The sequence below is a fragment of the Hibiscus syriacus genome, unplaced genomic scaffold (assembly GCF_006381635.1).
Source record: "Hibiscus syriacus cultivar Baekdansim isolate YM2019G1 unplaced genomic scaffold, ASM638163v2 tig00109916_pilon, whole genome shotgun sequence".
Classification (NCBI taxonomy): Eukaryota; Viridiplantae; Streptophyta; class Magnoliopsida; order Malvales; family Malvaceae; genus Hibiscus; species Hibiscus syriacus.
Genome location: NW_024062526.1, coordinates 294,834 through 318,437, shown reverse-complemented (window position 1 = coordinate 318,437; position 23,604 = coordinate 294,834). Strand labels below are relative to the sequence as shown.

General features: G+C 35.1%; 1 protein-coding gene and 2 pseudogenes across 1 annotated transcript; 2 read left to right on the top strand and 1 right to left on the bottom strand.

The window, feature by feature from the left end:
- The first annotated feature begins 483 nt into the window (after nucleotides 1-483).
- On the top strand, nucleotides 484-3,104 carry LOC120210134 (sirohydrochlorin ferrochelatase, chloroplastic-like). The gene is made up of 5 exons (XM_039208933.1): nucleotides 484-487; nucleotides 594-844; nucleotides 1,201-1,311; nucleotides 1,417-1,509; nucleotides 2,899-3,104. The coding sequence occupies exons 1-5, from the start codon at nucleotides 484-486 to the stop codon at nucleotides 3,022-3,024; spliced, it is 585 nt and encodes a 194-aa protein (XP_039064864.1). The 3' UTR covers nucleotides 3,025-3,104.
- A 4,048-nt stretch (nucleotides 3,105-7,152) lies between these two features.
- On the top strand, nucleotides 7,153-9,530 carry LOC120210161 (annotated as a pseudogene).
- Nucleotides 9,531-10,834: 1,304 nt separating this feature from the next.
- On the bottom strand, nucleotides 10,835-13,493 carry LOC120210160 (annotated as a pseudogene).
- Between the last annotated feature and the right edge of the window lie 10,111 nt (nucleotides 13,494-23,604).

Sequence of the window (23,604 nt, the reverse complement as noted above, 5' to 3'; positions counted from 1 at the left end):
TAATTCAAACAAAATAACAAAATAAAATAAGATAAATATAAAAAAATTAATGGTTAGCTGAATCTGAACCATAATAATGTGGATCATACCCCGGATCGAGTTACCACAAGATCGATTCAAATATTATAAACAATAAATAAATAAGCAACAGTTAAAATGCAATAAAATAAGTCAGTAGTTAACAGAGTCTGAATCATAATAATGTAGATCATATCCCAGATCTGGTCATCACAAGATCGAATCAAATATTAGAAACAATAAATAAATAACAATTGTTAAAGTGCAATAAAATAAAAGTCAATAGTTAACTTTGAAATAAATAACATATCAAAATAGTGACCAAATTAAAATAAAATAAAATCAACATATATATTCGAATAAATAAAAAAATGACTAGAGTGAAAAAAACTAAAACATAGAGGGCTTAAAGGTGATTTTCCCCCTATAGTGACCAAAACGTAAAATGACACTAAGACTGGGAGTATGGGTGATTTACCCACGAAATAGGTGACTAAACGTAAGAACAAACTAAAGGCCCAGGGACCTTAACGTAATTTACCCAAAAAAAGCAACTCTCCCTGTCTCACGAACAGAGTCACTCAAGGCTCCAATCCAGGCTGAGCCACCACACGCCGTCCCTAGCACACCGGCCACCGGGCCGGTGACACGCACTCCAACTGGCGACCACGAGCACTACCAAAGGAGGACCGCCCAAAAAAACTCTCCCCCGTTATCTTCCTCTCTCTCCCTTACTCGACGGAAAACCACAACCCATAGGCGTCATACGAACTCCGACAGCAACTCCGGCGGCCCGACTACCACGGCGACCCTCTCTCCGGTAGTGGTAACTCGACCGACCGACAAAAACCCACCCCTATGGACTAAGCTTACCCGAAAAAAATAAAGAAAAATGGAATTAAAAAAAGAAGAAAAAAAACAGTCTCTTTTCATTTCCAAACTTTCTGGCAAGGAGGGGCTGTTTTTTACATTCTGATTGGCTTTTAAAGCCCCAACCAAATTACAATTTGGGTAAAATACAAGTTTGGTCCTTATATTTTGTTCCTTTTTATTTTTAGATAATGGTACAATTTAAATTTTGGTCCTTATATTTTGTTTCCTATTTAATTTTAGGACAAAATTAGGGTATTACAATCATATTATATGGCACTGAATTCTTACATTTTTAGCTAATTCAACTAGGAATTGGCTGAGCCATCAATAAGAGACGAATTCGGTTTGTGTGTTCAACGAGGGGCACATCGCGTGATCGTTAGCCCATTCTTTCTTTTCCCTGGAAGGCATTGGTACCAGGTAGCTCATTTTTATTTGCATTTGATGACTTGAAAAAGAACTAATGTGTTTATAGAAGTTTCGGGTAATTCTGTTTTTGCTGAATGTCACTATGTTATTTCTAAGGATATCCCATCTTTAACTGCTGATGCTGCAAAGGATTACCCTGGTGTATCGTATATGATAACTGCACCACTCGGCCTGCACGAGCTGCTTGTGGTATGAACTCTCTTGTTCTCCTTATTGTTCACTGTCGATGTCATATGAGTTTTGTGTGGTTTTCTCCTGCTAAGTTTTCAAATGGTCCACAATTTGATATTTAGCTCGAGTAATATGGTTTTGAAACAAAGGAGCCAGTAAATCATCATCAAGTACACGGTTGTTGTGAAACTTCCTTTGTTATTGCTCAAGCATGTATCATATCTAATAATCACACCGCTTGGCTTGCATGAGCTGCGTGAGGAGCTCTCTTGTTTTCGTTGTTGGCCACCACTGATTTTGTATGAGTTTTGTGTAGTTTTCTCCTGCTGCTTTTTGAAACGGTCCTCAATTTGACATGTACCTCGACTCCTTAAGTGATATGATTTACGAACAAAGGAATCTGTAAGTCGTTGTCAAGTACATGATTGTTGCAAAACGTTCCTTGTTATTGTGCAAACATGTATCGTGAGCAATAACTGCCCTATTGCCTGGCCAAGCTGCTTGTGGTTTGAACTATCTTGTTTCCCTCATTGGTGACCATTGATTTCGAATGACTTTTGTGTAGTTTTCTCCTGCTATGTTTCCAAATGGTCCTTGTTTTGATAGCTAGCTTGACTAATATGGTTTCAAAACAAAGAAGCCTGTGAGTCTTTGTTAACTGCATGATTGTTATGGAACTTTCTTTATTATTGGTCAAACATGTATCAAATATAATAACACCCCATGACATGCTCAAGCTGCTTACGGTATGAACTATCTTGTTTTACTCTATGATTACCATCACTTTTCAAATGAATTTTGTGTATTTTTCTCTTGCTAGATTTTCCATGATCGGTCGTTTCTAGTTAGCTTATATAATTGAAATTTGAAACGGAGGAGTCGGTCAGTGTTGTCAAATACATAATTATTATGAAAGTTGCTTTCGCTATTGCTCAAACATCAATAAGTGAATTGAACTTTCTCTGCATGTCTTGTTTTTGGATTTAACAACACAAAAGGGTAACTTTTGCCCCTGTAATATACTCAATTTATTATTTTCGCCCCTATAATATTTTCGCATCAATTTAACCTTCGAATTTTCTCAATTGTATCATTCTATATCCTACCCTAACTTAATACTCTAAATCATAACCTCATAATCTCTAAACTATAAATTTTAAACCATAAACCATAACTTAGGGTTTTAAGTCAAGGGTAGGATATAGAATTATGTAACTGAACAATTTTGAGTACTAAATTGATGCGAAAACACGATATGAGCGAAAGTGATAAATTGGGTCTACTACATGATAAATGTGAGCCTTAAGCCTTTTAATAACAATGTTGTCCTGTAGATGGTTTCTCTTTCTTGTAAGTTGGCTTTACCTGACTGTCGGATGTCTTCTCTTTTGTTTTCGTATATTGCAGGATGTCATAAATGATAGGATCAAACACTGCTTGAGCCATGTAGCCGGAGAAGCCGATGAGTGTGCGGCTTGTACCGGAACAAGGAAATGCAAGCTCTATGGACTCATGGATGTAATTAGAAATTAAGTTTTTGGGATTGAATATAGGGATCCGAGGGTTCCTATTTTACGAAAGTTGAAATCGTTGCATATGAAATAACCCAACGGTTCATGCAATTGCTGCATATATACTAGTTTTCCCTTTCTTGTCTTTCAGGATGTTTTGTCCGTGACTTCCTCCATGTATTAGACAAAACACGATTTACCTATTTGAGTTTTACTTTTGGAATAAAGCTGTAACACCTCAATTTCATTTGGCTTTAATTTGAATTTTTTAAATTAATTTTGGGACCCATTCGTAAGACTTTGAAAACCCTAAAAATGTAGGGACCCAACTCTGGATTTGCCCTCCCTACAGCCAAAGGAAAAAAGATTGAGAAATGGTTAGATATTTTAATAGGTGAGACTGAGGGGATTTGAACCCTGACTGAAAATATACTCCTATTAGGTCACTGTTTGAATTTATAATAATAAAAATATTTCTTTAAGTTTATCTGGATTGGCTTTTAAACTCCAGAAAGTTTTTTCGGTCAGAAACAAAACCAAGATACCCAAATATTTCCAAGTCTCCCCGTTATTCCCGTCAACCATCGATCGTCATCTCATCCGGTCGACGTAACGTGCACCACCCCACCGTTAGGACCGTCGTGGTCGTGTGATCAAAACCCTAGTGGCTGATTGTCATGAAACATCGTCGAACGCCACAAATTGGCCATGAAGCTTCGTTGGAGAACCAAGCCACCGCAACTATTTTCGTGGTTTCACGCCGTTTTCGAAGCCCGGTGACCACACCGCCCTCACCGTTGAGTTCCCCACTAAATTCCGACCAAAAGTCAACCATCGTGGTCTCTCACCACCATCGTTTCTACCGTCGTCGGCGTTGATAAGCTCCGATTCGTTTTTCTGTTTTCTTGCTTCGTGTTTTGATGGATTTCTAACCATGGTTATTAAATCGGATCGGATCGATCGATTTAATCAGTTGAACCGTGAACCGGTGGCCTGTCCGGTTACTTCAAAAAATCGGACTGGCAATGAATCGGTTGAAATCGGTAGAACCGGATAAAAACCGGTAAAATTAGGGTGAACAGGTTGAAAATCAATAAAACCGGTTTGAATCGTCGGTTCACTTTTTTACTTTTAAAAAAAATTAAACCAAACGGCGTCGTTTGTTCAATGAGCTAAGTCAAATTCGAGTATTGTTAAGTTCGACTCGAACTCAAAAACTTTAAAAGTAAACCCAATTCGACTAAAAAACTCACGAGCTAAAAATTATCAAGTTAAACTCGAACTCGAAATATAATATTAAAATTTAAACTCGAAAAAGTTTGAACCCAAAAAAAATTTAGAAGTTCGATTGAAGCCTAAAATTTGAACTCAATTAAAGCGAAAGAATAGTTCGTTCTGTGCTCACCAAAAGGTTCCATGATTTTGAATGTCAAATTACCTATATTATTTATAGAAGTAAGTTGGGATGCTCTTTTATGTTTATTAGCCATGTGAGATTGTTTTGTTCTTATATTTTTACTCTTTAAACTTTTGGAATGCTCTTCTATGTTTCTTAGTCATGTGAGATTTTTTTATATAAAAAAATTAAACCAAATGACATCATTTGTTATAATTTTTTTAACCCTCATTTTTTTTATTATAGTTATATAATTATATTTATTATTAAATATATTTTACATTAAATATTATGTTGTAGTTATTTGAATCATTTTGTTTCACTTGATTTTATGATTTTTAATTTATATATGTTATGACTTGTGATATTTTTATACCTTTTAATATTGTAAACTTAAAAAACGTGTTACATATATTAATATTACTTTGAATATTATGTAAAATTAAAAAAATATTATTTTATATAAAATTCGGTTTAACCGCAGTTGAACCCGGTTGAACCAGTGAACCAGTACCTTCACCGGTTCAATGTCCAGTCCGATTTTAAAAACATTGTTTCTAACGATGTTTTGAGTTAATCAAGTGAACTGGAGCATTATGAGAAAACGACCGACATCCTTGTTGAGTTAGACCACCGCGTACGTCGTCCATGTGCGTGGGGCTGCTCGATTAGCTGAAAATCCTTTGAACAGGTCTAGTTAGATCAGACCGGATTGAACGATCAACCTTAGAGTGATTAAGGTTAAACGAGTCAACTGGCATGGGTTTGGACCGTTGACTTTAACAAGAGTTGATTTTGACTTTGACAATCTTTGATTTTGATCAAAAGGTCATATTTTTTGAGAAATCATATCAAATATTTTTTGACATTCTGAGTATGTATCCGAAGTATGTTTTATCAAATTCTAACACGAAAGCCTTCAAATTAAATGTTAAACCCCGAGCATGAATATGCATTTAATTAATTTACTTCGTGCATTTAATTTAAGGTCAATGATTGATTTATGATATTGATTGTTGAAGTTACTTGATACTCTCCCGATCGCTCGTCGATTCGACTTAGTTTCTCTCGATCTGTCTGACCGCGCGAGCCTGTGTTTACTCGTTCAATTGTTATTGTTATTGTAATGTAGCAAAGCCGGTGCTCAATAGATTTCCCAATTTAATTCTTATTTGAGGTATGTTCCTTATGTGTTATATAATTGTTTTATCTATTCTAAAAAATGATGGGTTACCTTAAATATTTTACCTGATCGATATCATGATTTCCTGATTTAGCGATTATGAACTATATTTGCTTGATACATTGTCTCTGGTTATTTGTTTTTATTGAAAAATATAATATGTCTGATTTATGGATCATGAAATTATTGTTTAGCATTTGAATTGTTTTATTGGGATATTGTTTGGGTAAAATTATGGAGTATGGAGGTTCAGCTCTGATCAAGCTGGTAAATCTTTACGAACATAAGGTGATCCTTGGCTAGAGTTTTAGGCCTCAAGTTACTCTATTGCATAGGTTCTAAGGCCTCAATGTACTCCTCCAATCCCAAATACATCCTGATTGAACCTAAAAATTAAATTTATTTTATTTGTCATTGTCAATCGTCGGATAATATTAAAATCAAGTTATATTAATTTCATAACCAAACAAATATTTTTCTCGTCGAGATTGATTAAAAACTTATCGAAAATTTGACCTTGACGATGACTGTAAATTTTGAACTTTGAGATTTGTTTAGGAAGAAAACTTTAATGTGTTACACTAGTATTATCGTTACAATAACAATAATGAAAGTAAATTAAAACTTTAGTGATTATAATACAAATTCTAAAAGTTTAGTAATCAAACTAAAAGCACCTTAAAAGTTTATTAAGTATCGGTGTAATTTATTCTTAGTAAAAATAATTACTATAATTTATTTAATAAATATTTTTTTTAACATAATATAATGTGCATCAACACTTAATTTATATGTATATATGTCACATTAATATTTAAATTTATGTAAACTTACCCAACTAACAAGAAACGTTAACTATTTAATTTATGTAAACTTACCCAATTAACAAGAAATGTTATAAATGTTATCACTCTAGGTATTTGGGTCGTCAACGATATTAATTTACAAACGTTATCGCAATCTCTTAATTTTTAAATTTTTTTATTTAAAACTAAAAATTAAAATTATATATTTTAAAAAAAACATAAATATTTTGAAATAACATCAAAAGTTTGAAAACCTTCATCCATCACCCTTTACCGTTGACAAAGCTCTATCCAACCTCACCTCTCCCGATGACCAAAACTCCTGTGAAATCGTGATCGATTGACAACAAATCGACGTTTTATACTCTGTAAAACCTAGGATGAAATCTTACGCGATTTCGACGACAAATCGGTGACAACTACGGTGACATATGACTATGAGGATCATAGAGACTACATCAACGACGTGGTCGTAGCCGGAAAGAACGGCGACGACGGGTCAAGGTTTGAATTTGAGGATTTTTATGATTTATGATAAATTAGTATTTTTCTATAAATATAATAATATTTTAATATTTTTTAAAAAAAATAAAATTATCAGATTATAACACACTTAACTGAAAAAATTAACACCGTTGACGGTCTGAACACCTAAAACTTTAAACACCAGTAAAAAAATACGTTAAAACCCTACTGGTAAAAAACGGTATGTTATAGTTTGGACACAAAATTTAGTTTGGTATTAAGCTTAAATAAAAAACCTAATTTCAACGAACACATTTCCTTTCCGATCTCTTTCTCCTTCCATTTTCATAGCATGAAAACTCCATTGAAAGCCCTTTTCTCGACCAACCCAACCCTAAACTTTAATTCTTATATTAAAAGATGTGCTTCTTTATTAAAGAATTACTCGTATAAAGGCTTGGTCACTGAAGGAACTGTCCTCCATTGCCATTTACTGAAGCAGGGGATTTTTTCTGAGAAATTTGTAGCTATCAAGCTGTTAATAATGTACCTTGATTTTAGACAATTAGATGAAGCTAATCAGATTTTAAAGGAGTTTAATGGGTTTAATTTAGCTGTCCAAAATTGTTTGATTAATGCTAATATTCAGTGGGGAAGTCTGTCTGAAGCTCGGAAGCTATTCGAAGAAATGCCTGAAAGAAACGAGGTTACATGGACTATGCTGATTTCAGGTTCAATGAAATACGGGAGAATGCAAGAATCAATGTGGTATTTTGAAATGAATCCATTCAAGAATGTGGTTTCATGGACCGCGGGGATTAGTGGGTTGTTGAAAAACGGGCTTAGCTTTCATGGTTTGAAGCTTTTTATTAGGTTGCTTGAATCCGGGGTTAAGCCTAATCAAGTTACTTTTACGTCTGTGATTAGCGCGTGTACAGAAACTGGGGACTTCGAGTTGGGAATGAGTGTTTTAGGACTTATAGTGAAAACCGGGTTTGAAGCTAATGTATCAGTTTGCAACTCTTTGATAACATTTTGTTTAAGGGTGCGTCAGTTTGATATGGCCAGGAGGCTGTTCAATCGAATGGATACAAGAGATGTTGTTTCTTGGACAGCGATACTGGATATGTATGTGGAGATGGGGGACTTGGGAGAGGCAAGGAGGATTTTTGATGAGATGCCAGAAAGAAATGAAATTTCTTGGAGTGCAATTATTGCTAGGTATAGTCAGAGTGGTGATCATCTAGAAGCCTTGAAACTCTTTCGAAAAATGGTTCAAGAAGGGTTTAAGCCTACTATATCTTGTTTTTCTTGCATTCTTAGTACATTGGCTAGCCTTGAGAATTTACGAGCAGGGAGGAACATACATGCTCACGTTAAGAAAATGGGGATTCAGGGAGATGTTTTTATTAGTAGTTCTCTTGTTGACTTATACTGTAAATGTGGAGATATCGAAGATGGACGATTGGTTTTTGATTCTATTGAAAACAAGAATGTGGTTTCATGGAATTCTATGCTTGGTGGCTATTGTATGAATGGACAAATTGATGAAGCTAAGTATTTGTTTGATAACATGCCTAGTCGAAATAATGTTTCTTGGGGTGCTATAATCGGTGGCTATGTAGAACATAAGCAGTATGATAAGGTGTTTGAAGTATTCAATGAAATGCTTTTGTCTGGGGAATCTCCAACGAAGCAGACCTTCTCGAGTGTGCTTTCTGCTTGTGCAAGTGTGGCTTCATTGGAGAAAGGCAAGGATATCCATGGAAAGATCTTAAAACAAGGGTTCCATTATGATGTTTACTTGGGCACTGCCTTAACTGATATGTATGCAAAATCTGGAGATATTGAAAGCTCTAAACAGGTTTTTGATAGAATGCCAGGGAGAAATGAGTTTTCGTGGACTGTTATGATTCAAGGACTTGCAGAAAGTGGTCTTGCAAAAGAATCTCTTTCCTTGTTTGGAGAAATCGAAAGAAGTTCCTCTGTTGCACCTAATGAGCTCATGCTTTTATCCATTCTATTTGCATATTCTCATTGTGGGTTGGTTGATAAAGGACTCAAGTTCTTTGGTGAAATGGAGTCAGTATATGGTATACGGCCAAAGGGAAGACATTATACTTGTGTAGTGGATATGCTGTCTCGATCTGGACGCTTATACGAAGCTGAAGAGTTAATTAATTCCATGCCGTTCCAACCTGAAGCTAATGCACTTGCAGCTCTGTTAAGTGGTTGCAAGACATATAAAACGAGGAGATCGCCGAGAGAACAGCTAGGAAGCTCGGTGAACTAGCAGAGAAGAACTCAGCTGGATTTGTTTTGTTGTCAAACATATATGCTTCAGCTGGGAGATGGATCGATGTTTCCAACATTAGGAAGTTAATGAGGGAGAAGGGATTGAAAAAGAGTGGCGGCTGCAGTAGGGTTGAGGTGAGAAACCATGCATATTCTTTTTATTCGGAAGATGGAACACACTCGAAATCAGCTGAGATTTACCATATCTTGGAGCTCTTGCGATCTGAAATGATGGCTCTTTAAAGAGCAGCGGCTGCAGTTGGTTTGTCAATAAAACACACATCGGCATTATCCGATCAGGCAGTTAATACCAGAAACAAAGAAGGGTTTGCGGTTGTTAATACAAGATCGGAGCATTATTCCTTGGTTTCGATTCTCACTACCGTATACTTGGTACCCCAAAATGTCTAACCTTAGGTTTGTCTCGGCTACGATGTCACTGGAATTTATTTATAAAGGCAAGAGCGTTCAGGCTTCAATTATAGAAAGCAATTATAGAAAGCAATGTTGAATGGTCCGAGGCTCCGGGCAAGTAGGCGGATGGCTGCATACATGTCACATTAAGACCATAACTTCATCTTCAACACATGCATAGTCACATGGATAGTCGTCATCTGAAAATTACAAATTAATAATATGTTCTTACATCCTATAATTTTATAAATTCGTCGTCCCTAAAATTTTAAAAAATTATTCTTTAACATAAAATTATACATATGTCATATACTCATATAGACTTGTATAACTTGAAAAGTAGGGTTGGCCGAAAGTTGAACTTAAAAGCAAAAGGACGATGGAGCGATTTTGCAATTTATGGTCTTTCCAACTGATTATCAACGCATCAATCAAATTGTTTTTCATTTCCTGCATGGTGAGTTCTTTATCTTTCTTTTTTCAAGTTGTAGTTGTAGCTCCTTGCAGGTGAAGCAATAAACCAGCTATAAATTATAAATTTGGCATTTGTACTAGATGTAGGCTTCCAGGAGGTAAATACCGAGGGTGACGTGTGTACTACGTGGGTGGTATGGCGTGGACCAAAATGCCGCCATATTAAGTCATCTGTAACATCAATTATTAAATTTTAACTACCATCCGTTTTATTTGCTTTGAAAAATGCCTTTGTATGATAAGCATCAAATATCCAAATCTTTCACGTCAACTGAAAATAAGACGAATTGGTAGTTGGAATGGGAGAAATTGGAATACTGAATAAATAAATAAATTTAAAAATAATTAAATTGTAGTTTAAAATATTATATGATAACATAGTAACAAATTAAAGATATATATATATATATATTATTTGTATTAAATATATCAATAGAGTTTGTTCCAGTGGTAATCAACTTAATTTTACTTAAGTAAGATATCAGGTTCGAGTCCACCAAAACCAGGTATGTGATGCGGGTTGGTCCGAATTAGTTAGGGGCAAAAAAATTGTATTAAACATGATATTAGTATAATAAAAAAATTATTGATGTAAAATATCATTTTTTTTTGTAAAATTATTATTGGTGCAGTGATAAAAAATTATGAGTATTATAAATTATGGAAAATACCGAGTGTCCGATCTACTTAATAGCTTTAAGGATTAAGAAAAATATGAGTATTATAAATTATGGAAAATTTAATTTATACAGATTTATTTATTTTAATGTTACATTTTTCAACTCCATTTCTGCAAAACCTGGTTTTCAACTCCATTCTGCAAATTACGATGGAGTTTTTGATGCATCATCTGAACTACCAGTCCTTGAAGACTCAGAGAAAGTTCCTGAACCTTGAATTTTCCTCACTGCATTTGACACGTAACTATCTGAACTATAATAAGACTTTGTTGAACTTTCTGATTCTTTGACATTAGCGTTTAAGAAAGGAGGCTGGCTTGCTACTGGGATTTCACATTCTTTATCAGTCAGCATGTGCACTACTTCTGCCATTGATGGCCTCAAAGAAACTGAAGCCTGTGTGCATAATAACCCTATTTGAAGCACATAATTTGGTGCCTCTTCTGCTGATATTTCATCTCTTATGCAACAGTCAACTGCTTCACCTAAACTGTTCGATCTGTAAAGTGTCCAAACCTGAGGTTGAAGAAAACACACACACACACATTAGAGCTCTTATTTAATTTCTTCAAGGGTTGAAGTAGTAAATATGGCAGCCATTAACAAAGATTTGGGAGCTTACTGTTTGTACAAGTGAAGCAGAGTCTTTTGAGAAGGTGGTATTCCTTTTACCACATACAATCTCAAGAACCAGAACACCAAAACTGTAAACATCTGCTTTCTCTGTGAGTTGTCCTCGAACGAGATACTCGGGAGCCATATATCCACTGCATAAGGTTAAGTACGATCAAACACATTCGTATCGAACACCTACGTTTGAGTATGTATACTTACAGTGTTCCGGCAACCCCGGTGCTGAGATGACTTCTATCGGGAGCTAAACATCGTACGAGTCCGAAGTCAGCAATCTTTGGATTGAGATTCTCATCTAAAAAGAACATTGCTGCTTTTGATGTCCCTGTGGATTATCCTTGTTTCATACCCTCCTCCATGAAGATGTGCTAAACCCTCTGCTGTTCCAACAATGATTTCAAACCTATGCTTCCACTTTAGATGTTTTGCCTTCTCCTCGTCTGCGTATGCAGGTAAAATCATCAAAAAATTCAAACTAGTCACAAGAATGCAATGTTACTCCGGATTGTAATATTCCCATACCGATGTACGAACATGACTCGGGTACTGATACTTCAAGCAAAATGAAGAGTCCGAGTAACATAGTAAGAACAAACGACCTATAGAGTTTAAGTAAAGGATTGGGGACATATTATGTCGAGAGGAATCTAACTGATTATGTCAGGAAAATGCAAGTTTGAATCATTCAAAGAGCAAACAATTACCAAAAATGAACTGATCGAGGCTCTTGTTCGGTACATACTCATAAACCAGGAGACTCTCAGGACCTTCAATGCTACAACCCAGAAGTTTCACTAGATTTTTGTGTTGAATCCTGCTGATCAGGTTTACTTCATTAAAAAACTCATCAACCCATTGTCTGGTATTGTATATCAATCTCTTTACTGCAACAATTTTCCCATTTGGAAGAATCCCCATGAAAACTGAACCAGCTCCTCCTTGGCCTAATTTTCTTGAAAGACTGAAATAATCTGTTGCTTTCTCAAGGGTTTCATACTTGAACTTCAAACCTGAATTGTCGAAGTTTTTCGAAATCTGGCCGAGATTTTCGAGCTCTAGGAGAAATGCAATGGATTGTTAATACTTAATAATGCATATAAATCTTGAGAAGATTATTTGGAGATTTTACCTCTTTTTCTCTTTGAAAATCTTGCATAAGTTACATAAGCTGCTGCAACAGAGAGCATTATGAATGCAGACGTGGCTGAAACAACGGCTATTATGACTGCAGTTCCTGAAAAGCCTGGAAAATGTAAAAAACAGACATTCCATTATCCATTTTCTCATTAAAACAAACGTAAAGAAGAGTTAAGTTATGGCAAATCAGAAACCTTAAAAAAGACGAGACATACCATGATTATGTTCTGTTTCCCCCCTTTCATTGAAGAACTTCTTGGTTGAGTACCTCAAATAACACCCAGTGTTCAACCCTCTCCCTTCAGCCTTGGGCGAGCAGCCTTTGACCGCCATTGCCGCCTTGTGCAAGCACTCTCGAAACCCTTCGAACGGCACACTTTCCCAACACTGTGCCAATGCAAACACCCCATCAACCGCCACTGCCCCGAATCCACCGTCTCTCAAAGCAATCTTAGTCACCCTCGAAACCACATAATCTACTTTCTTACCGAACAAAACAACTCTCTTGGTACTTTCTTCACCGGTCTTCACTACATCATTAGAACCGCAAATAACTTTATCAAAGCTCGACGAAACAGACTCTCTGTAAAAGCTGTAATTATCGTAACGCAAGAAGCATCCATCGAGAAAGATTCGAGCCGAGTTAAAAGGAAGGCAACGTGGAATCTTGGTCCTTGAGGCTGCATAACAAAGAAGACAATCTGTTTGCGAGAGATCTCGATGACACTGAGCCAACGCGTAGATTGGTGGCGCTGAATTAAGATGATAAGTAGCGAAGTGTCGAGCAGTGATGGCTTCTGATAAGCCTCGCATCTCTTTAACAAAGCTCGGAACAAAGTTGGTTCCATTTAAAGGATTGAATTTCCCACATAGAAGAGTAGAGTTCGAGATTCTTGAATCGGAAACTGAGCTTGAGATCAACAAAGAAACCATAAACATGAAAACCCATTTCCAATATGATTGTTCTGAGCCTGAAAACTGAATCAAATTCATGTTTTGCCTTCACTTTTGCTTACTTTTTTAAATAGAAAAACATGTATAGGAAGAGGAAGATGAATGTGAAAAGGAATATTGGAAAGTGAGCTCCTGCTGAACTGGAACTTTCACTTATAGTAGCATTCATAAAGTCAAATATGAATAAAAACACACCAATATGTTGCTGGAAAGATAAGTAAAAGGGGACCGACCATTCAGGGACGGAGCTCCTTATGGTCCAAGGTGCTCGGCCCATGTTAAAATTTATATGTTTGATATAATTTTAGTTTAATAGTATTTTAGTTTATATAAAAATAAATATTTAAATTTTAAAATATAAAATATAAAAAATTATTAAATATTTAATCAATTAGGAGTCGAACTAAAGAATTATAATTATGTGTTATCAAATTTTTTTATCTAATTACAATTTAAGTCATTATAAGTTTAAATATTAGACAAATTAAAAATTGTCTTTAAGTTTTGAGTTTTTTTTTTAATTTAGGGGGAATACAAAATAATATCTGTACAAATACTTTAAACTATTTGACAATGAACGCTTATACCCTTACATACGTGTTTGAATGCAGGATCGCAAGGATAACAATAATCTCTTAATTACTAAGGTCACTTGATTTACGTTGAATTTTAAATATAAATACCTAATAAATCTTTATATTTTTATTAAATAGTTTAATATTTTGATTCCTACCTATGTTTATTTCTAGATCCGTCCGTACGACCATTTGTGTTCAAAGTATATAATTACGGAGACGAGAAACAGAGCAGAGATTGAAATAACAGCAATGAGTTTAAGCAGTGAGTATGCAAACGAAACACAACACAACACGTTGATGTGCATGTGTATGTGGTGGGTCCCTATTGAATTTAAAGTCCAAACCCACCTTTTCTTTTTCTTTTTTTAGATCGAATGAAATGGAGCATTATCAATTATCATTACCCTGCCTGTATTTGTCGTGTATCCAGAGAGCATTAATAAGTCGGTGAGATTAGAAGAACCTAATTTATGGTTGGAAAATGTGTTGAACCAATTAAGGTTCGCCATTTATGGATGCCGATGTACTATTCTACTACAATGTCCGCGGAAAATTGGTTTAATGCAAATGAATATTAACATACACAGGAGATCTACCCTGTTAACATACAAAGAAGGTCCAGAAGATCTTGTGCCTTAGTTTTTTTTTAGTTTTTTTTCCACATACTTCTGATGTGTTGAATTTAATGGGTAACCTCAGTAGTTAAAGATGTGTTATTCTATTTTAAAATTTCAGATTCGAGTAATTATGTCTATATAAAGGGTATGCATTATTAATAGTTAGATAAAATTATAAACATATATTATCTCATAATCACCTTACACTATTAAAAAGTATATTCGTGATGTGTTTATTTTTACATGTTTTCATGGTACATTTGTTAATCTGCTTTAATGACACGATTTTATGCTAATTGCATCAGTTTGGGTTTGGGTTTAAGCCTTACTTTTTCCGTATCTTGTATTATTCATCGTCCTTTTCACACCGCCTCCATATTTGATCCCCAGTTTCACTGACGTTGTTCCGTTGATTCCTTTGATTGTTTCTTTTCTTCTCGATTGTTTTTCCTTCATCTACTGCTAATATTTTCATTTGTAGTTATCTGCTGTCAATCATAGCTCTAATCTCTCTTTCTTCACTGTTCTTTCAGTTTTCTTCTCTTTTTAAGCTTTCTTTCTGGCGGAGTAACCGCGTTCTTTGCAGATCCAGCGAAAAAAAACATAACTTCTGCTTACAACTCCGAAAAAGTCGACCACTTCAAAACCCAAGGTTGAAAACCAGCTACGCCCCGAACCACGACTCGACCGTCCGGGATTTTTAAAATCGCCCCTGTTTCCCCCTGCTTTGGGTCGATTCCTTGGAGCTCAACAAGCTTCCCGTACGGACGCTGTTAAGCAGATCTGGAACTATATCAAATCCCACAACCTCCAGTTCGATCGGACCACCTTCCTCGTAGAGCAACGATCGCCTTCGTCAGCGGTTTAATTTCTGAACAAAAATTCTGGGTTTTCTCTTTTTCTTCTAATTTCATAAGATTTTGCATGCTAATTTTCTTGATAGGTAAAGGTTTGATTTTGTGTTATAGCACGGTTTTTATCAAATTTTTATCTGAACAAAGAGTGTTAATTTCGCATCCACGAATTTTGATATATCCCTTTTAGCTTTGTCGTTGTTTTGCATATCCCTTGCATATTTTTTGTACTTAATATTTATTAATCTTGTTGTTGTTGGATCTGCTTTCTTTGACTTAGCTTCTTGCTGTTTTTTTCTCTTGTTTTTATACTGATTTTTTTTATCAGCTTTGGGTTTGATGTTTTTCAATTAGTTGAGTAGGATTTCATTACTCTTATATCTCGTGTTACAATTTTAATCCTTTTTTGCTTAGCTCGGATATTTATTGAACTTTTTAAATTATAGTTTCTAGATATTGGCCTATAGTTAAATAAGATAGTATTATTATTTCTTAAAATCCTATTAAGTAACCAACTAGGATTTTTAGTACTCCTCAATTCTCTAGCGTTTTATTAGTGCATATTCTGTCTTATTTGGATTCTTTTTTCATAGTTCCTCATAGCTTCGGTTACAGATGATTACTTGAGGTCATGTCATTCTTTTAGATCCCATGGGGCGTATAGGGGAGGGCTCGACAGAGTGGTGACAAGGAGACTAGATTAAGAGTTTGCTCGCTGAATGTAGGCACATTAAATGCTAGGCTGCTGGAGCTGACCGACGTACTAAATAATAGAAAAATAGATTTTGCATGTATTCAGGAGACTAGGTGGAAAGGGTCTCGCGCCAGAGAGTGTAATGGGTACAAGTTGTGGTATTCAGGCGTAGATAGCGCTAGAAATGGGGTGGGTATCTTGGCATCCTCTAGGCTCAAGGAAAATGTAGTTGAAGTTTGCAGATACCGGGATAGGATCATGATGATTAAGGTTATTATAGAAGAGGAAGTAGTGAATGTCCTTTCAGTGTACGCCCCACACGTTGGCCTAGGGGAGGGGGAGAAACGTTGCTTCTGGGATCAGTTAGATGATATACTTAGGAGCATTCCGGAGGACCAAAGAGTTTTCATAGGGGGAGACTTCAATGGCCATATAGGAAGTGCAACCGACGGGTATGACGGTGTTCATGGGGGTTTCGGTTATGGTAGCAGGAACGATGGGGGGCGTACGTTGCTTGATTTTGCTACTGCTCACGATTTGGTGATCACTAACTCCTTCTTTAATAAGAGAGATGCGAACTTGATTACGTTTCATAGCGGGGGACATTGTACCCAAATCGACTACATCTTGATTAGAAATCAGGAACGATGGGCTTGCATTGACTGTAAGGTGTTTCCTGAAGAGGCATGTGCATCACAACACAATTGTTGGTTTTGGTGTACAGCGTACCCCACGGGCGGAGCACTCATAGGAGGGCTAAACTTGGTCAACCTAGGATCCTCTGGAAGAACTTACATGGAGCGACAACTGATGACTTTAGGAGTAAGGTTTTGTCTAATACAAGTTTTGAAACTACAAACTCAAAAATGCAGATATGTTATGGAAAAATATGGCAAATTCCATCAGAGATGTTGGCAAAAATACCCTTGGGTTGTCGACGGGAAAGGCCAAGGAACATAAAGAATCGTGGTGGTGGAACGACGAAGTCCAAACTAAGGTGAAGACAAAACAAACTTGCTTCAAGGAGTTTCTACAATGCAATGACGACGAAGAAAGGTCGAGAGCTAAACAAAGATACCAGGAGGCAAAGCGGGAAGCCAAGAAAACGGTAGCTAAAGCAAAGGATAAGGCATACGAGGAAATGTACAAGAGATTAGACACCAAGGAAGGACAAAATGGCATCTTCAGACTTGCAAAATCTAGGGAGATTAGGAAAAAGGATCTAGGTAACATTAGGTTTATTAAGGACAACAATGGTGTTCTTTTAGCGAAAGATCACGATATTAAGAGGGTTTGGGGTAGTTACTTCTTTGGCTTATTTAATGACGGTGCCTCTCCATGTAGAGATAGTATCGTTGATGGGTTAGCCGACTATCATACTACGGCCAATGACTGCCCTACAAGTAGGATTGGGTTGGAGGAAGTCAAAATGGCTCTTAGAAAGATGGGAAGGGACAAAGCTGTCGGTCCTGATCAAATTCCTATCACTGTGTGGTTGGCCCTAGGAGAAGAGGGAGTTAAGTGGTTGACCAACATCTTTAATATTATTTAGAGACTGCCAAGATGCCAGAGGAGTGGAGAGAGTCTACGGTGATACCAATCTATAAAAATAAAGGAGATCCCCAACGTTGTGGTAACTACAGAGGTATTAAACTCCTCAGCCATACCATGAAGCTATGGGAAAGGTGATAGAGGCTAGGTTGAGACAAGTTACTAGGGTTTCGGAAAACCAATTTGGCTTTATGCCAGGCAGGTCTACCACGGAGGCGATTCATCTACTTCGACGGCTTATGGAGAAATATAGGGAAAAGTCTAGAGATCTTCACATGGCGTTCATTGACCTTGAGAAGGCTTATGATAGTGTTCCCCGCGATACGATCTGGAAGACTTTGGAAACTAGACGGATCCCAACTGCTTATATCCGGGCGATTCGTGATATGTACTGTAGATCTACTACTTACGTCAGGACTACAGTTGGCGACACCGAGGCATTCCCGGTGGAAATCGGACTCCACCAGGGGTCGGCTCTTAGCCCTTACATCTTCGCCTTGATTATGGACGACATCTATTGTGCGACACCAGACGGTGTACCATGGTGTATGCTTTTCGCTGACGACATTGTCTTAGTTGCTGAAACAAAATCTGAGTTGAATAGTAGACTGGCTACCTGGAAGACTGCTTTGGAAGAAAAAGGTTTAAGGATCAATATTGAAAAGACAGAGTATGTATGTTCAAACTTCAATGGGAACCAAAATGATGAAGATGTAGAAGTATGCATAGAAGGACACGTTCTCCCCTCAAAGGATTGTTTCAAGTACCTAGGGTCTATGATACATAAAGATGAGGGTGTAGATGATGACGTTTCACACCGTATAAAGGCGGGATGGCTAAAGTGGAGGGCCGCTACTGGAGTTCTGTGTGACAAGAAGGTCCCTCTAAAACTTAAGGGAAAATTTTATAGAATGGCAATAAGACCAGCGCTGTTGTATGGATCAGAATGTTGGGCAACCAAGAAGGATCACGTGAGGAGGATTGAGGCCGCAGAAATGAGAATGCTTCGATGGACATGTGGTAGGACACTGAGGGATATGACGACAAACTCTGCTATTAGGATGTCCTTGGGGGTGGTGTCTGTTTCCGAAAAATTGAGGGAGGGAAGACTACGGTGGTTTGGGCATGTCCTTAGGCAACTACCGTCGGATGCGGTAAGGAGGGTAGAGTCGATTACAGTCGACGGTGCCAGAAGGAAAGGACGACCAAGGCGAAAGTGGGAAGACTGCTTGAGATCTGATTTGAGGGATTTAGCCCTTACCGAAGACATGACCTCTGATAGGAAATATGGAGGCTAAAGACTAGGGTAGTCGAGTAGTGTGGGTCACATCTATAGGGTGTATCATCTCTGTCTTCTTTTAATGTCTTTGTAGTATTTTCCATGACTTATACTTTTAATACGTTTCTGTTATTGGTATTTATGAAGGATTAGAACTGGGCTTGCTAACGTTGACTTCTGTGTATCATTCTCTTCATGTTTCCTCTTTTAAATTAGCCGGATCTTATGTTTCTGTCTATATGCAGAGATTCTTTCGCAGGGATTATTATGCAGGGATAAATTCCAGTTACAGACGCACATATGATTTTAATGACTGCATATGAATACTGATTAGCTATGTATTTATGTATTTATTTATACATGCATTGCATTTTATCTAAATTTTTAATTTTCTGACTGCCGGAGGTCTTCCACGGAAGCTACTCTCAACCTGGCGTTGGGGGTAGCCTACTACCCTACCTCCCCCTTACCCCATACATATGGGAATTGGGTTTTGTTGTTGTTGTTGTTGTTGTTGTTGCATCAGTTTGGGTTTACTAAAATTTTAAATTTATTTTTATCCTTATTTTTAATTATTATTTATTATATTGTTGAGATGACGACATAAAATTATCGAGACAAAATTGGTGGGTGCAACAAAAATTAATCTACAAATAAGGATCAATATCTCCCGTTGATATGAGGTAAATAATTCTTTATGTATTTATTTTAGTAATATTTTTAAATTTTTATTTATTTATAATTTATACTAATTATTATAATTTAATTAACGTTTACATTTTTTTGGGATTTCGTATTATGAGTCGGAGATCTACCGATTACTACCATAATCATTTTTGAAGGCTCGGAGTTGTGGTGTACCGTAACACCTTTGTTTCATTTTACGATTATCGAGATGCATGCCACATATAGAGTGTTAAGCTAGTTTGCGTCCCATCAACCGATTCCTATGCAAATATTTGAGATAGACGGACTGTATAGAATTGATACACGTGGGAAGCATAAAGAGAATTTTCCAAGGAAGCATGATGTATACATTCAACAATGGAATGAGCGACATCTATCTGTACCTATGCGTTTTGAGATTACAACTGTCGATATTGATTTCGAAATATCTCCCTACCTCCAAAATTATGAAACAACTAAGAAACCATATTTAACAATACTGAGAGATAGAGCCGATTGAGAAGAATGAAGGTAAAACATACAAAAGTTAAGAAATCATCATCATTATCTTCTTTTGGTTTTGCTTCTAGGAAATATTTTGTATCTCAAACTAATTATGGTTTTTATCCTCCATATCATGCGTCAATGGAGAGCCGATTGAATTGGTTGGAGGTTCATGGGATACAATGCAACACGCTCAACTATCTTCGACAGAACCTACATGTGAATGAGATCATATTTTATATGATCAACGAGGTATTGACTTTGGTAGACAATTTGAGTCAATGACATCATTAATGGCGTCAAATACCTTAAATATTCCATCACCGTCACTTGAAGGTGGAAATCAAAGTGGAGTTTGTTGGATTAAAATCCATAATTATGGGCATATATTTATAATGTATCATAAAGTATGATACAAAATTAAGTGACCAATTATGTTATAAGTGTCATGGGTACTAAAGTATCATGGAACTAAAGTGTAGATACCATAAGTTGTATTTATAATTTGACGAGGGGCATGATTATAAATACTTAATAAATTGACCTAATATTCAATCTATATAAATAGGTAGTGGTCCCCCAAAAATATGTTAACTTGTATTACTCTTGTCTCGTTACAGAGTTTTTATGGTAAGAGTAAACCTATCTTCTTGGAAGATCACAACCAAAGAAAGATTCAAAGATCTCAAGCTTCTGGGTAATCTCTATCAATTAGTTCAGGCAGGCTTATGCAAATCTAGTATTTTATTCTTGATGATTTGACATGATTAAATCTTGGTTATTTTTCTTATTTATTATGATTTTGGTCTATCAAGTGACATTATTGTCAAATCGTGTTAAATCATTGAGAATTAATTTATTTTCTTTTATTTCGATTAATTCGTGTTTTGAGTATGATAAAATTAGGGTGATAATCAAAAGGGGTAAATTTGGTTTTGTTTTATAAATTTGTAATAAGTTATAATGATAATAATTGATTTCTTGTATCATGTTTTGTTTAATTTGGTGAATTCATGATTAATAATTTTTTGAGGAATGGTCAAAGTTTTAAGTTTTTGGATTTTAATAATGTCATTTAGACAATCTTATTATGAGATACTTCGGAAATTATGACGTGATTAAAAAATTCAGTTTTGATTTTTTACTATCATGGATTATAGAATATATGTTTGACATTAATATATTCAATTTAGTTTGATTAAAAAATTATTTTTTTAATCTTTGCTAAAGTTTTAATTCACTAGTATGTACTTTGACCTTGACTTTTAGTTAAATATTGATTATTTTTAATTCAATTTATCTTTGGTGATTTACGAAGTTATGTATTAAATGCATGCTTAAGGATTTCTTCAGAAACAATCAAAAAACTTAAATTTTCTGATTTTTGATAGCACTTTTTATGTAACCTTATTTTGAGTTATTTCGGATATTGTAGTGTAATAAGAAATTTCAGTTTTGACCTTTAATTTTTATAGAAATATTAAATTTGGATACTGATATTTTTTGAGACGACTTAATTAAAGCAATAAGTCGTTAAAGTGATATTAGTTATGGAAAATATTTTTTACACGTTATGTACATGTAACTTAAGATATGTCAGTTTGATCGACACAAAGGAAGATTAATAGTTGACATAATTGCATGTATAAATTTGGTAATAAACATGTGATAATTATTCGGTTTAATGTGTGAGTAATGAATCGACCCAAAGGAAGATTTTTGCTTAACATGTTCTTATTATCAATGTTTGGCTATCACATTAGATATCACTTAAGGTGAATATTTTGTCTAAAGATGAAATATTAATGGAGTATTTGATATGCTGATATAATGTTTAAGTGTATTCAAATTTATTATTATTTTGGTTATCTTTTAATTAAATTAAAAGATAAATTAAGAGAAATTGATTGGTTGACAATATTTCTATGATTTTATTTATATTGTTAATGCAATATATGTATATATTCAAATTTTTTAGTTTTGATTGTTGGTTAATAGAACACACACACATATAAGAAACAAATTAATTCATATTATGACTATGTCTGATATTTTGATAGATCAGTTGAAACAAAATGTCGCTAAAGTGACATCTTTTGTGTAGACTGATTTATTTAAAATATCAAGATGATTATGTGTTTCTTGTGATTAATGCGTTTATTAATTGACCCAAAGGAAAGTTAATATTTAGCCGGATTTCAAATGAAACTTGTGGTAGTAACATGTGACAATTATAAAGGTATTTATTTTATGTGAGCATTACATTAGTCCAAAGATTAGTCTTTTGTTCGACATAGTTTATTGTTAATGTTTGATTACTACAACAAGAGTATCGTTTACTGTTAATATTATTGTCCAAAGACTTGATATTGATGTAGTGTTTGGTATCTTGTGATGGGAATTAGCCATAATTTTGAATTTATTTGTTTACTTAAGATGTGAGCTTCAGTTTTATTTATATTTTGTTTTATATTTAATTTATTTATTTATTTATTACTACCACAATATCTTCTCTATGGAAAATGCACTTAGGAAAATGAATATGAAGGAATAGAAAAATGCACTTACATAAGGTTTTGGCCACCTCTCATGAGGATAGCATTCTTAATTGGTATAAGGGATTTTGAGAGGTAAAATTTGTTTAAATTGCATAAGTCTAGTCATCATGAAGCACACCATTTTAGAAGCTTATAGGGGCACATAATATGAAAAGATTACAAAAGCTAATGGTTTCCTTGACGAAATTAAAAATATTTTCTAAAAACTAAATGACATTACTTTTTGCTTCTTTGATGTCTATAAAGTATAAAGGTCAAGCAAATGAACTCTAAATGAGCTTGTTTTTCTTTGTGTGCAAGAGGAAGAAAGATTAAAGTATAATAAGTTTGAAAGTACTTACTTGAAAAATGCATATAAAAATAAGGGGGGGAAACCATAATGTAGTTATTAAGGGTCAAACTCAAAAGAGACACTAGTATATTATAAAGGGTTGTTCTCTTTTGTAATAAGTTAGGACATATGAGGAGAAATTAAATTCTAAAACAGTAAGCAACTACTTTGATTATTCTACGTGATTTAGGGATTATAAGTTTTATGATCTCATAATTATGAATATTTTTAAGATGAGATCTATAACATTATTTTTGAAGATGTTGAGTTTCGAGGGAGAAATAAAGTTTAAGGAATTTCTTTTGAGGGGGAATCGAATTATAAATAAATTCCTATTATTACTTTTGATAATATTCATGTGATTATACACGTTGTTATTCAATAATTGAATCTAGAACCTCAATAAGATATAATGAACAATTCTCAATTTAAGAAGAGAAATTTGTTATGGAAGAACAAACTCGACAACATCAAAGAATAAATGTCATTAAGAAGATCCGTGATATGAGAGAAATGTTATTTAGATTATTATA

Bases quoted from the DNA above. Each gene is read 5' to 3' on its own strand.
- LOC120210134 (XM_039208933.1), top strand. The intron at 845-1,200 runs GTAACTCGACCG...TAATTCAACTAG, and splicing joins CGACCCTCTCTCCGGTAGTG to GAATTGGCTGAGCCATCAAT. The intron at 1,312-1,416 runs GTAGCTCATTTT...GTTATTTCTAAG, and splicing joins CTGGAAGGCATTGGTACCAG to GATATCCCATCTTTAACTGC.